We start from the raw sequence: 13,578 nt of genomic DNA, 5'->3' as shown, positions 1-13,578 counted from the left end.
ACATGATTTTATTCTTCAGGATTTGATTGGATCGTGAAAAGCAGGCGTTCCAAAACAAAATGAAGATGAGTCATTTGTGAAAATGAAAGTAAGGGAGTAAAGTGAACAGAGGAAGGGAGGGCATCTGCAGCAGGGTATCCATAGGGGGTAGCTGACATGCATGTACGTGCGGCCGGGAGCAGAGTTGATGATGGTGTTTTCTTTTGTTGTGTGGTCAATGGAGGGAGGAGAAGGGACCACAAGCTAAGATATTATAGGTTTGTATCAATTTTCCCTGCCATGGAAACACAGTGACTGTTTAGAGGCAGCAGTCACTACAGTCTTTTGAATGATATGACATAATGGATTGTGCTTAATTTGACCAAGGACGTGAACTAACAATGTAAATTTTGATTTCAGGTTGTTTGTTTTGTTTTTTAGCTCGCTAGCAGAACTAATGATAATCATGTGTATTTTTTGAGTCCCATATTCAAAGTAGTAGTTAGAGACACATTCATTCAGTAAAATTCATTACAAAAAAAGCTCAAAATAGAGCAATAATCATGACAAATGCAGCTCAATAAACCAACAACTATATAATAGCTGTTTAGTTATTATTTAAATATTTAGTTCAGTTTTGTATCTGGCTTTGTCGCTGACATGCAAAAACCTTGTATCTCTTGTATCTTCTTGCCGGTTTTAACTTTTTTCATCATTCGAAAACTCCAGTTACCTTTACATTGTGTTCAATATGCATGACAAATGGACAAACAGAATTCCAAAATTACTTGGAAAAAATGTTACATTCATTTCCATCGTAAGTTACAAATGGAAACAGTGATAAAAAAAACAACACTAATGCTGTTTATCACTCGCAAATGCACCACTACTGTTAGGAATGTTCATCTCTCAAAAGAGCTTAGTAACACTGAGCACAACTGAGCAAATATTTTCATCTGAAGAAGGCAAGAGGTGATGAGTAAGGGAAAAGAAGAAAACAGAAGGGGGAGATGATGCTTTTACCCATCATACACTTTGACTTAGCGTTGGGTGTGGGGGAGTTCCATTAGACAAATGAAATTTTCTCTCTCTCTCTCTCTCTCTCCCTCTCTCTCTCTCTCTCTCTCTCTCTCTCTCTCTCTCTCTCTCTCTCTCTCTCTGTCTCTCTCTGTCTCTCTCTCTCCGTTTCCCTTTCTCTATTTTAACCTTATTCGGATCACGTACCTGCTGCCTGTCTCTTGTATAGATGAGACAAACACACACACACACCTCTTTCTGGCTGTACTCACTGTCTTGGCTGACATTGAGATTGACTATTCAATAAACGCTCTCTCTCTCTCTCTCTCTCGCTCGCTCGCTCGCTCGCTCGCTCTGCCCTCCTTCAGTCTTGTTTCTGCTTTATGAAAATCAGTCTCAGCCCATCTCTCAAGAGGGTAATGGACCAGAGGCAACAGACTCTGCACACTAGACAAACACAACACACGCACACACAAACACTTCATCTAGAACAAATGCACTCCTCCGCCATGCCCTCACCATCACTCTCTTTACACTAGAAAAGGTAAAATGTGAGATATTTCTCTTCCTTTTTATATGTGGTTGTATATACTGATGTACAGGTGCAGTTTATGTTTTTTTTATTGTTTTATTCACCATCTTGCCTCTCATTTTTACTTTCCCTCCCTCTTCTCTTCATTCTCTCCATCCCTCCCAGCAGTTACTCAGCTCTGTCAGCTCTTGATCCTCTTGTGTAAAGCACGCTCTCTGAGGCGTGGCGTAGCAGTCTGCTTCCCTACCAGAAAATAAACAACTCATGTTTTTGTTTGTTTACTTGTTTTTCATTTCTGCATTTATTGATGTATTTTTAAATTCTCTACTTCTCTTCTAATTATTTACTGCTCACTCATTTTCTCTACCTCATTTAACACCAACTCTGTCGCTCTCTTTCTCTGTCTCTTCCTTTTTCTCTCTTCATTCTCCATCTCCATCTCTATTTCTCTTCACTAGACTGAACCCCAGCTGTTCCAGCTTAAACCCCAGACTGAGAGCAGGAATCTAATATGCGTATTAGACATACCTCTATATTACTGTACTCTACTCTTTTTAAGGTTACTTCACAAACATATATTCCAGGGTGGACAGAGTACAATAATTCAGTATTTAAGTAAAAGTATAAATATGTTTGGTAAAATACTACTTATTACTAAGTACTGATCTATATTTTACATTGGGTAAAAGTACAAAAGTACTTGATTATAAATTAATACTGAGTTATTAGACATCTATTAGACTTTTTGAACTTCGGTATTTGGTACTGAAGTACATGCACAAGCAAGTACTTTTGTACTTTTACTCCAATAGAAAAACAGATAAAATACTTGTACTTCAATATTAATATATGAGTTGGACCATGCCTTCAGCATGTGGTGGTAGTGTGAGGGAAGACTGATTGAGGGAGGGGGGAGAACTCTGAGAACTTGGGCAGGGGTTTTGGGCAGTTTCTGCTTGTAGCTGGAAGGCAGAAAACTTTGTCAGAGGAGCGCAAGGTGAAGATGTGAATTTGTAGGGCTTTAGATTGGGATAAGGAGGGGTTTCAAGCATGTTCCTCCCCCCAAAACTTCAGTTAATACATAACTACATTATTTTGCCAAAATGATTTCTACTTGTACTTAAGAAGTGTTGTCCAGTATGTGTGCCATAAAATCAGAAGTGCTGATATAATGTACCTCAACAAAGTGGCATAGTATATATCATTACAAAGAAGGTTACTGGCATGACTGTATTAATGTAGTTTTGCCAAAGCATTTAAATCTATTGCTCAGTCTATTTATGTGTCATTAGACACACACAGAGGTAACCACACTTTTACTCCTACATTAATCATAAATTAACAGTATAGTTTTGACTATATACTGTATTTAACTATATTCTACAATTTAGTAGCATTGTGGCGTTTAGCAAAGGATGTCTATTTTTTAATCATTTGTATACGGCATCTGAACTGTCTTGTTTTGGTGTCTGTGCAGGGTACTGACCAGTTTCCTGGTGGGTTTGTTTAACCTGTATGAGGATCTATACTTCACTTACCTGGAGATCAACCCTCTGGGTGAGTCTCGATTCTAGCCAACCTCATCATGCTCAAATCACCACCTCCCACATCACCTACAGCACTTTCCAGTTGTGGTCCTGGAACAGCTGCTTCCAGAGCATGTAACCCGTCAGCTAATTAGCAGATCATTCAGCAATTTTTGACAAGTATGTTAGAGCAACACAGGACCTAAAGGCCAAGGTTCCTAATTGGTTCTTCAACTTGGATGTATAGTTCTAGGAAAAACCTTTAATTAGTGGAGAACAAGGGTGTTCAACTCTGGTCCTGGAGGTCCATTGTCCAGCACAGGTAGTTTCTCTGCTCAAACACAAACAGTGTAGCTGGACATTAACTGATGCATTGAATCAGGTGTGTCTGAGTAAGAAAATTCCCAAACTGTGCAGGAATCCAGCCCTTCTTGACTGGTGTTGAAGACCCCTGTATAGATGGAATATGGTGCAATTATGTTCCCTAACTAAAGGCATTCTTGAGGGATACCACCCCTGAGACTAAAAGGAGAGTGAAAAGTTCTTCACACTCACACTCCTTTATCTCATTTACAGTAATTTTTTAAAGAACAATCAATTGAGGTGTTCTTTTAGGTTCTTCTCTGGAATTGCTCCACAGAGCTCCTTTGACACCTTTATTTTTAAAAGTCAGGACTCCTCCCCAGAATCCCTTATTCTAGCAGAATGTTTTTCAAATAATTCATGTTTCCATGAGCTCTAGAAGCCAGTTTATTTTTTTATTCAGTTTATTTAAATCAATAGATTAAAAAAAATAGAAAATCTGCTGCTACTGATTTAAGATATGATTTGCATACATTATTAACTTAAATTGACGTCATTAATTGATCAAAGCAGACTAAGACAGTCACAGTATTTTTCCTAGTCCTGAGAGAGAGAGTTTTATTTGATTTAGATGACTAGGAGGGATAAACTCCTGAATGATTTACACAGAGACAGTTTGTGGTTTCAGTAGTAATTAGGCAGTGGTTTGTGCCCTGGAGCATCTGTTCCTCCATTTCCTTCACTTACTTTGAAGTTCCTTTCCAAATTAATTCATGTGTCTAAATATAGCTTGATAGGTCTCCCTGCATTAGTTCTGAGATGCTTACTCACGTACGATGGTATAGATACGTATGGCAGACAGAGACCCCTGCATAATCTCAGAGACTCCCATGCACACTGATCATGCTGATCACAATCCTCTATGATTACTCATGCTGATCATGCTGAACTGTCATGCTATTTTCTTATCACCTCCTGAGAAACATTTACAGAATGCTGAGTGACCTGTTCATGATCTAATCTAGTCCACCACTTTGTGTATGACTATGTATATGTAGCATTGATATGAAGGAAAACAGCATAATAGTCAGACAGTGTTATTGTGCTCATAATTATAAGTAACAAATATTGATTACAGTAACCTAGTTTGGGTATAATATTTCTTATACCCTAGTTTTGGGTTAGTTTGGGTATAATAATAATAATAATAATAATAATAATAAGTACAGTATGAATAGTACAGTTGTATGTAAAAGTTTGAACACTGCTGGTCAAATTACATATTTTGCTGATTATTAAGTACATATATGTTAATGTACCCTTTACAGGGAACTAACTGAAGTTGACATTTGTCTGTAAATTTTAGTGCATAATTACTATTTATTTATTCACTTTAACATATTGGGAGAACAATAAAACATCAAATATTAAATTCAGCAAATAAACAGGAATTGTGCATTAAAATGTGCAGAAATGTTTTCTCTGTAGAGGATGTGTTCACTTATTTTTATTAAGGAAATCAACAAATGTAATTTGACCACCCAGAGGCGTGTGTGTGTGTGTGTGTGTGTGTGTGTGTGTGTGTGTGTGTGTGTGTGTGTTTGTGTATAATTTGACCAAGGGTGCCCAAACTTTTGCACACTGATTATAATAACAAAAGGTAACGTACATTTTAAACTCTGTCTTTCTTTTTCTCAGTGGTGACGAAAAATGGAGTGTATGTATTGGACATGGCTGCTAAGATTGATGCTACGGCTGATTATCTGTGTAAAGCTAAATGGGGTGACGTGGAGTTTCCCCCTCCATTCGGCAGAGAGGCCTACCCTGAGGTAAGAGACACAAACAAACTAAACTCTAAATTAGGGGAAAAAAATTTAAATGTGTTGACACTGATCACTCTCAAAAAATGACACATGCTGCATACAGTTCCTTTATTTGTTGCAGGCTCACTGGAAGCACAAAGCACAAAGCTCCCCACCATGTTTATTAATACATTTAATTCCACTTACAAAGAAAAATGTTTTTAATATTTAATTAGATATGTATAATTCACGTTGCCACCTGTGTATGTTATGTATGAGGAAAAGTGTCTGGTGCTGGTGGATTGCCTCACTACATGATAGAAGGAAGTAGTGCGTGTCGATTAGAGTGTGTAGATACGGATGTTGTACTGTGGCTGTAATGAGATTGAGCTGTCAGTGCATCTGCTATTGAACACAGTGATATTTATGTCATTTTTTGCCTGCTGGCAGATCGGGCAGTGTTTTCTTGGCCTATGTAAGTGCACACATGCTCATTTTGGTCAGCTGTGACAAACTGACAGGATTCATTGGGCTTGCAGTTTATATACACACATACACATACACAGCAAATGAGGTTCTGGTCTTGCATCAGATGGAGGACTGTTGTGCCAGATGGATGGGTGGGTGAGCTTGCCTTTGATTGGCCGAGGTGCCTCACACAGTGCAGCTGTGTCTCTTGCTGTTCATCATGTGGGGGATAATTTATTATTCTCTATGCTGTGCCTAGCTGTTGAAGTTTATATTCCAGTCAGGTATATAGTCAGCAAATCTGATGAAGGACCTTTATAATTTGTGTCCAACCTCCTGTCAAGTGTGTAGTTACATTCAGCTAAGAAAAATAGTTGTGTTAAACAGTGTCAGCAGCTGGGGTACAGTTGAATAAGAGTTATGCCTAAAGAGGTTTTTACAGTGCGATCCAAGTGCCATTATGTGGGCAAACTGGCACTTATTCACACTCACATTGCAAGCTCGGAACTAACTGTAGAGCAACGTTCTTTTATGTACCGTTGTTTATTGATCATCACTGCTGTCCGTGTTAATATTTGTGTAATGTTTCTCCCCAATAGGAAGCATATATAGCAGATTTGGATGCTAAAAGTGGTGCCAGTCTTAAACTCACTCTGCTTAACCCCCGCGGACGTATCTGGACCATGGTGGCAGGGGGCGGAGCCTCAGTTGTGTACAGGTACAGCGGCAGTCTGATTTCCTCATTTTACATATTGCCTAGCACTCTGTCTAAAAATATATATATATATATATATATATATATATATATATATATATAAATATATATATATATATATATATATATTGTGTGTGTGTGTGTATATATATAAATATATATATATATCGCTGTTGTTGGAAGAAAACCTCATATCTCAAAATGGTAACTTTACAGGAGAAGGAAAAAACCTACTTTACTTTTAATGTAAGTCAATGGAACCAGACATTTTTCCAAGTCATTTTGGGCCGTTTCCTTTGGTCCATTCATCATGAAATTTGTAAACAATGTAAAGATCAACAGGCATTTACAAAATATGTCAAAAACTGAAAAACGACAAAAATGGAGATGCAAGGTTTTCCTCAGACAGCAGCGATATGTAGATGTTACAGTGAGGGGAAAGTATTCAGACACTCCTCCAGTGTGTAGATCCACTTCACCCTTAATGTCTTTTGACTTTGTACTTACAAATATGAACAAAAACAGATGTATTCATAAGTATAAACAAAGATTTAAAAATCTAAATGAATATTTAAAAAGTACTTAAAAAGAACTCAGACACTTAAAACATGCATATATCTAAAGATAACAATGAAAATATTTTTTGTGTAGTAATATATTAATTCAAATAAAAATTGGTGTCGTTATAAAAGACATTGCCATTGGTTGGAAAGATATCACACAACACGTTGCAATCATGGATTAGATAAAGTATGGAGCATCATGATATGGGGCTGCTTCTCTGCAAACTATACTAGGACATTACACGTTATTGAAGGAAACAACATTAGGGTGATGTACCAGGAGATATTAGAGGGGAATTTTATCTCGTCAGCCAAGAAAGGGGAGAAGATTGAGGTTTCAACAAGACAAAGACCCCAAACAAACAGCCAAAATATCTCTAAATTGCTCTAAAAAGGTGAAGCTGCTCGTATTGCCGAGCCGATCTCCTGACTTTAATCCCATTTTGAAAATTTAAAGAGGCTGTGTAACAAAGTACTAATATCATTCATTTGTGGCGTCATAATATTTATCTCATTTCACATTTCGTTTTTTTCAGACATATCTTTGTTTATGCTTATGAAAACATACTTTTTTGTTCATATTTATATGTACAACATCAGAAGACATTACGTCTGTAAGGTTGAAGTGGATTAATGCACTGGACGTATATTGAATAACCAAAATAAAAGGGTCTGGAAACCTGTTTCCCCTCACTGTAGATACCAAATATTTCAAGATATTGCAACCTGCGAATGGAATGAAGTGTTTTTATTCAAGCATAATTTATACTTGGTATTTATGAATGACTTGCTAACAAATATGGTTACTTAGGCTTGATTACTGATTATTCCTCTCTAAGTGTGAACTCCTTATATGAGCTATGAAAACTGTAGCACTGTGGCAGATGCTGGTGCTCATTAACTCAGAGAGCTGAGTTCCATTAGCCAGTCATGCCTGAGAAAGCACTGTCTGGAGGAATGAGGTCTGAGCTTACTGTTACACCAATACTCCCTCTCTCCGTCTGTCAAAAGATGGAACCAGAGAGTGTGGCAGGACTAATTAGGGTGTGTGTACAGGTGTGTGTGTGTGTGTGGTGTCGTCTCACAGAGGAACCCTCATTTTACCTTGATGTGCTCACTCAGTTATGTGGAAAGTTAAGTGCCATGAAAAGTACCTCAGGAATGCATGTGTTGCTTTCTCAGGAACTGCAAATACACTAGACGTTGTGTCCTTTTCCTCGAGTCAAATGAGTCACTTTTTTGAAATAACAAGTGCATTTGAATTATTTTTAGAGGAGTCATATACTTCAAAAGCGATAGAAGTCTCTGCCGTTGAAAATGTAGGATTTAAATGCCAGTGCATAGTTCTAGTTTTTGGCAGTTGTGGACATTGCAGTGCGTGGACTTTACATTAGTAGTAGTAAACAAGGCAAAACAATGTTCCATTTCAGCCTTAATAGGGAGTAAATCTGTAACAGCTGTATGAACTAATGTTGGATGATTTGAAGGAAATCTGATTCTGTCTGACCTCATTTTGTATATGGAAACAAATTAAGTATATGAAATGTATTACTGTAATCTGTCAATAAATGTTACATTATTTAATCATTTAATAATAACTCATACGGTGTAGATGGACAGCATTTCAATCAACTGCATGGACAGCATTTCAATCAACATTTCAAGATTTTTGGGAGCACCAAGATGTTATTAATTGATACATAGCATTCTGTAATTATTTATTTACAGTTACATACCTGAGCCACTTTTCAAATAACCTTCTGCATGTTAATTTCTAGTATAACTTTTTTCTCAGTGTTATACAGATTTCTTAGGTATTATGGAATCATCTAAAGCTCTGTCAGTCATTCTGGACACATCTAACGTTTCTTCTTTTTCACAGCTTCATATTAATAGAACTCCTGTGCAGTTGTAGAGCAGTAGCATCAGAATATCATACATTTATCTGCAGTTTTTTTATTATTTTAGTTTATTGAAAACAGTGAACCTACATTTTTGAACTATGATTCCAGATGTTTGAATGCTAATGTATAAGGCCAGAGCTAGGTGAAGGTAATATGGAAAAATCTTTTATCACAATGCTGATAGACATTGTCATGATACACTATACATACCCTGATATTTGGACACAAAATAAAAAATGGCACATTTAAAAAGTACCATCAAAAACTGTATGATGATTTTCTTTAAATGGCAGTTCCACAAGTTTTTTTTCTTTTTTTTTTAAATATGTGTGAAACTCAATCATTAAGATGTAAACAAAGACATTCAGAGTGGTTTGATGTGAAATGCTTTGTTCTAGAAAAATTAACCAGTCAGAATTTCAACAGCGATAGTAATAGGAACCAGATTTCTGAAGAGTTTAATGCCTCTTAAAGCTACATCAAAGAAACTTATGACTTATTTATTTATTTAAAATGTATTCTTGGTGGAGAAGCACATGCAGGGTGTTGTAATGCAAAATAGTGCCCAAAGAAAACTTATTACTATTTTACCATCATCAACATTATAGATAAAAACTCAAAAGTTGTGTTCAGGTTCACTCGAGAATTGAATAGTAAACAAAATGGCTGTATTTGCATTGTAGACATCATGATCCCTGGTTCCTATCACCACCATTGTAAAGAGGTTTCTCTTCAATTAACCATTTCCCGTCAAACCACTCTGAATGACTTTGCTTATGTCTCAGAGATTCAATTATGCAGAAATGTCATCTACAAGTACAAAAGAAATGTTTTACAATACAAAATGTATTACAGTGATCATACTGCCCACCTCTAACCAGAGAACACAACAAACTGAAATCGTTGTTGAGCCTGTGATCCTGAGTGCTCTGGTTCATTTCGTTTATCAGTTCATTTTCTGGACGTTCTAAACAGCTTGTGGTGTTTGGTTGGTGTGCTCTGGCCTGGGTCTCTATATGTTACTGGGATGACAAAGTTGAAGTATTGGAGTTTGAGGAGATCAGAGAGATGATTTTCACTGTTTTGCTGTTGACTTTAGTTTAAATTGGTATTTTTTTCTGTCTCCATAGTGATACAATCTGTGACCTGGGCGGAGTCAATGAGCTGGCCAATTACGGAGAGTATTCAGGTGCTCCAAGTGAACAGCAGACTTACGACTATGCCAAGACCATCCTCTCCCTCATGACCCGAGAGAAACACCCCAATGGTACGTCCTAATGTCAACAGCATGAAATAGCATCATATGCTATGTGTACATTATGGGATTGATGTGGTACAAATCAGATTTTGCATTTTGTTTAAACTCAACAGTCTGATCCTTTCAAATCTGATGTGATCCATTTTTTCTGTGCTTTTAGATTGGATAAATATTAGCTAACCACTGTTGTCTGCAAGTAGTGGCTAACAACCATGGCTAATGATATAGGCCTGTATTTGTGCATGCAGGTCATTTCAGGGCACTGGTGTTTTCACACTGATGACAGATTTGGGTCCTGTTCACACCTGGTATTAGCGTGCATCCTGGGTGATCCAGTCATATGTGGACAGCGCTAAGTACAGGTGTGAATGGAGTCCAGTGCATCTTGGAGATGCATTGATCCAGTAACTCAAATCACCCTGTAGTGCAAACACCAAATATGTCTCTAAGAGTTTTGAAGGATCAGCTGTGTCATCATAGCAGAGACAAAACTACCATGTGTAAACGGCTGTATGTCTCACTGTCCACATGTGATCAGATAACTCAAGATGGATGTTAATACTAAGTGTAGACATGACCTTAACAAAAACCAGTTTTAAGTGTCAAGACATAAAGATCAGAGCAAAAAATTGGAATTTATCAATACGGCTTGTAATGTGACTGTAGCCATAATCACTGTATAACTATACTGCGAAATTTCGGGGGCATAGCTTGAGCTTTTTCAGTATGATGTCCAGTATAGACCCTGTGATTTATCGGGGTGGCAAACTACTAGAAAAAAATAAACCTGAAGAGCAGATAATAAGGTTTACCTGTTTGTATATCAGGCCTTACGTAAAAGACAAGCATTAAATTTACATAATTCTGTACATAATGTTCTCTTTAATAGAATATTGTACACAATTATTGCCAAAATTTAGAAAAGCTAAGGACAGAACTGTGGTAATAACATACATGGAGAGGCCTCTTTGAGTTGTTATGCTTCTAAGTTGTGGAACTCAATTCCACCTTTCTTAAAATTCCACCTTTTATTAGACAGCCAACCTCAGTGCACAATTTTAAGAAACATTTAAAAGTGAAAACTCTGTGTATTGTGGTATTTATCTTTTAATTTGATCTGTGTCATTTTCTTTTATGATTTTAAATTAGTACTCATAATTTCTTGTATTACTGTTAAACTTTATCACCTGTCTGTAAAGCACTTTGAAAAGGCATGAAAAGTGATATATAAATAAAATTTATTCTTATTTTATTATTATTACATAATAATAAAAATTAATAGCCACTTTTTAAAATACATTTTATCATTGTTTTCCTGTTTTTCATAACGTTATGTGAAAAATATTTTGTTTAGTCCCTATCCCGTTTCTGATCTCTGCTGAACATTTTTTACATTTTCAGTTAGAGTTATGTATCCACAGCATGTAATGTAGCACAAAAAATGTTTTAGTATGTTGATGTACAGATTTATTTAGTTGCTTTTTTCAACTAGTTGTATTTTCCTTTGTCTAATGCCAGTGTTAACTGCTTCATTAAGCAAGAAAGCAACATTTTTAGCATTCATTCACATGTCTGTTTGTTACATATCTGTCTGTGAAGTAGCCTATCACAGCAAGATTTTGCTGATTACTGAGTGCAGCATAATCAGACTTGTAACTGGTTTTGAACTAGACTGATTGTGATCGTAACCATTCACACGGGGTAGATGGGAACACTATTCTGAGATGACTCCTTCATTGATAATAGCTAACGGCTCCACTTTGTTAAACTGGGGTGGCCAGAAGGATGGCCATGCTTCATGTGAAGGTGGAGCTGGCCACGCCTTGGCTACGCCCCCACCTACCAAATCTACATATGAAGAATCCACATTCACAGCATCACATGTTGGGAACAGAGTGAAAAACTGTTGTGTGTGCTTTTTCCTGTAGGGAAGGTGTTGATCATTGGAGGAAGCATCGCTAACTTCACAAATGTAGCCGCAACATTTAAGGTAGAGAATGGAAAGCTGTGGATATCAAACCTCAGGTATCATGATATGAATTGTGTGCAAAGTTTCTTAATTTTCTATGTGTGTGTGTGTGTGTGTGTGTGTAGGGTATTGTCAGGGCAATCAGAGACTATCAGGAGCCTCTGAAGGAGCATGAGGTCAGCATCTTTGTGCGACGTGGTGGCCCAAACTACCAGGAGGGTCTGAGAGTAATGGGAGAAGTGGGTACGTCAATGTGTGTGCAAATGTGTGTCCATGTTAGAGAGCGCAAGAAAGAGCATCCAGCGTTGTCATGTTCTAAACTGGAAAGTATTTCACAGAGCAGGATTTGTAGCAGGACCTTTAAGTCCCAGGGAACACAGTGTAAAATATTTAAAAATATACTAAAATTGAGTGCTGCAATAAACGTACAGCAAAGTTTGAATGGAAGAAACAAGATACAGACATAATAAAACACAGCATTAAAAAACCTTTGTCAGGTCTATCTCAGATCTGTCTGTGCATGGCCTGATATTACGATGAGCATGTTTGATTGACAGCCCTCAGTCCAACACTCCTCTGAAGCAGAGCTAAACACAGCAGCCCAAGTGGAAAGAGAAATGAGTGAAATGGCTTCTACATATGCAGGTGCTATTGTAGACCCTGCTGTGTCCACTCACTAATAAGCCTTTTATGCGACGACATCTTAAGGAATGTTCTTTTTCAGTTTACCGCTGGATCTAGAAAATCCTGGAATGAACAAGCAGATGGAGACTGATAACAGGCAGACAGATGAGCTAACTTGATAGCTCAGCTATGCATTTTTGGTTAGCTTTCGTTTGTTTCTTGGTCAGTTCCTCTGACTCAAACACAAACAGACTGTGTAGTTAAAGCTGTGTGGGTGGGAGGAGCCACATCAGCTTTGTGAATGGTGAGAGACTGCTTACATACACATTACTCAAAATTAGGAACGTCCAGTTCACTTCAAAAAAGCAGAATTTTGTCAAAGTACTCCTGCCATTTAGTGGACATTGTAAAGTTATTCACAGGACATAAATGCAGTGCATATGTATTTGTGTGGCCACAAGAGCAAGATTACTACTTAGTAACCTACATGGAAAGAAAACACACACTTAAGTTCCCTGGGGCTTTAAGCTACCTTAAGACTGACCAAGACACCGAGTTATTCAGCCTAAACCTGCTTTGAGAAAATCTGCTTTGTAGAATACCCTCCAGACTCAGACTGTGCTGTTTGATTGACTTTTCATGTGTTCATGTGACAGAGCTTTGTGTGTATGTGTTTAGGCAAAACCACAGGCATCCCCATCCATGTCTTTGGCACTGAGACCCACATGACTGCCATCGTTGGAATGGCTCTGGGCCATCGGCCAATTGCCACTCAGCCACGCGTCGCTGCCCATACCGCCAATTTCCTGCTGAACACCAGTAGCAACTCTTCGGTGTGTTTTTGTGTATGTTTTTGTACATATGCAGGACAGTGTTCTGAATCAACAGGACACCTCTTTAAGTGCTTGTATATGTATT

The 13,578-nt window shown here is 37.5% G+C and overlaps 1 protein-coding gene across 1 annotated transcript in view; it reads left to right on the top strand.

Moving 5' to 3' along the window:
- Positions 1–13,578, top strand: part of aclya (ATP citrate lyase a) — a 41,731-nt gene that overhangs the window by 11,792 nt on the left and 16,361 nt on the right. The window contains exons 6-12 of the mRNA XM_036589936.1: positions 3,006–3,085; positions 5,056–5,186; positions 6,227–6,345; positions 9,940–10,076; positions 11,996–12,057; positions 12,162–12,279; positions 13,339–13,493. Coding sequence (XP_036445829.1) covers positions 3,006–3,085; positions 5,056–5,186; positions 6,227–6,345; positions 9,940–10,076; positions 11,996–12,057; positions 12,162–12,279; positions 13,339–13,493 — 802 coding nt within the window. The remainder of the gene's footprint in view (positions 1–3,005; positions 3,086–5,055; positions 5,187–6,226; positions 6,346–9,939; positions 10,077–11,995; positions 12,058–12,161; positions 12,280–13,338; positions 13,494–13,578) is intronic.

This window comes from Colossoma macropomum, unplaced genomic scaffold (assembly GCF_904425465.1).
Source record: "Colossoma macropomum unplaced genomic scaffold, Colossoma_macropomum, whole genome shotgun sequence".
NCBI lineage: Eukaryota > Metazoa > Chordata > Actinopteri > Characiformes > Serrasalmidae > Colossoma > Colossoma macropomum.
This window is presented reverse-complemented; position numbering and strand designations above follow the sequence as displayed.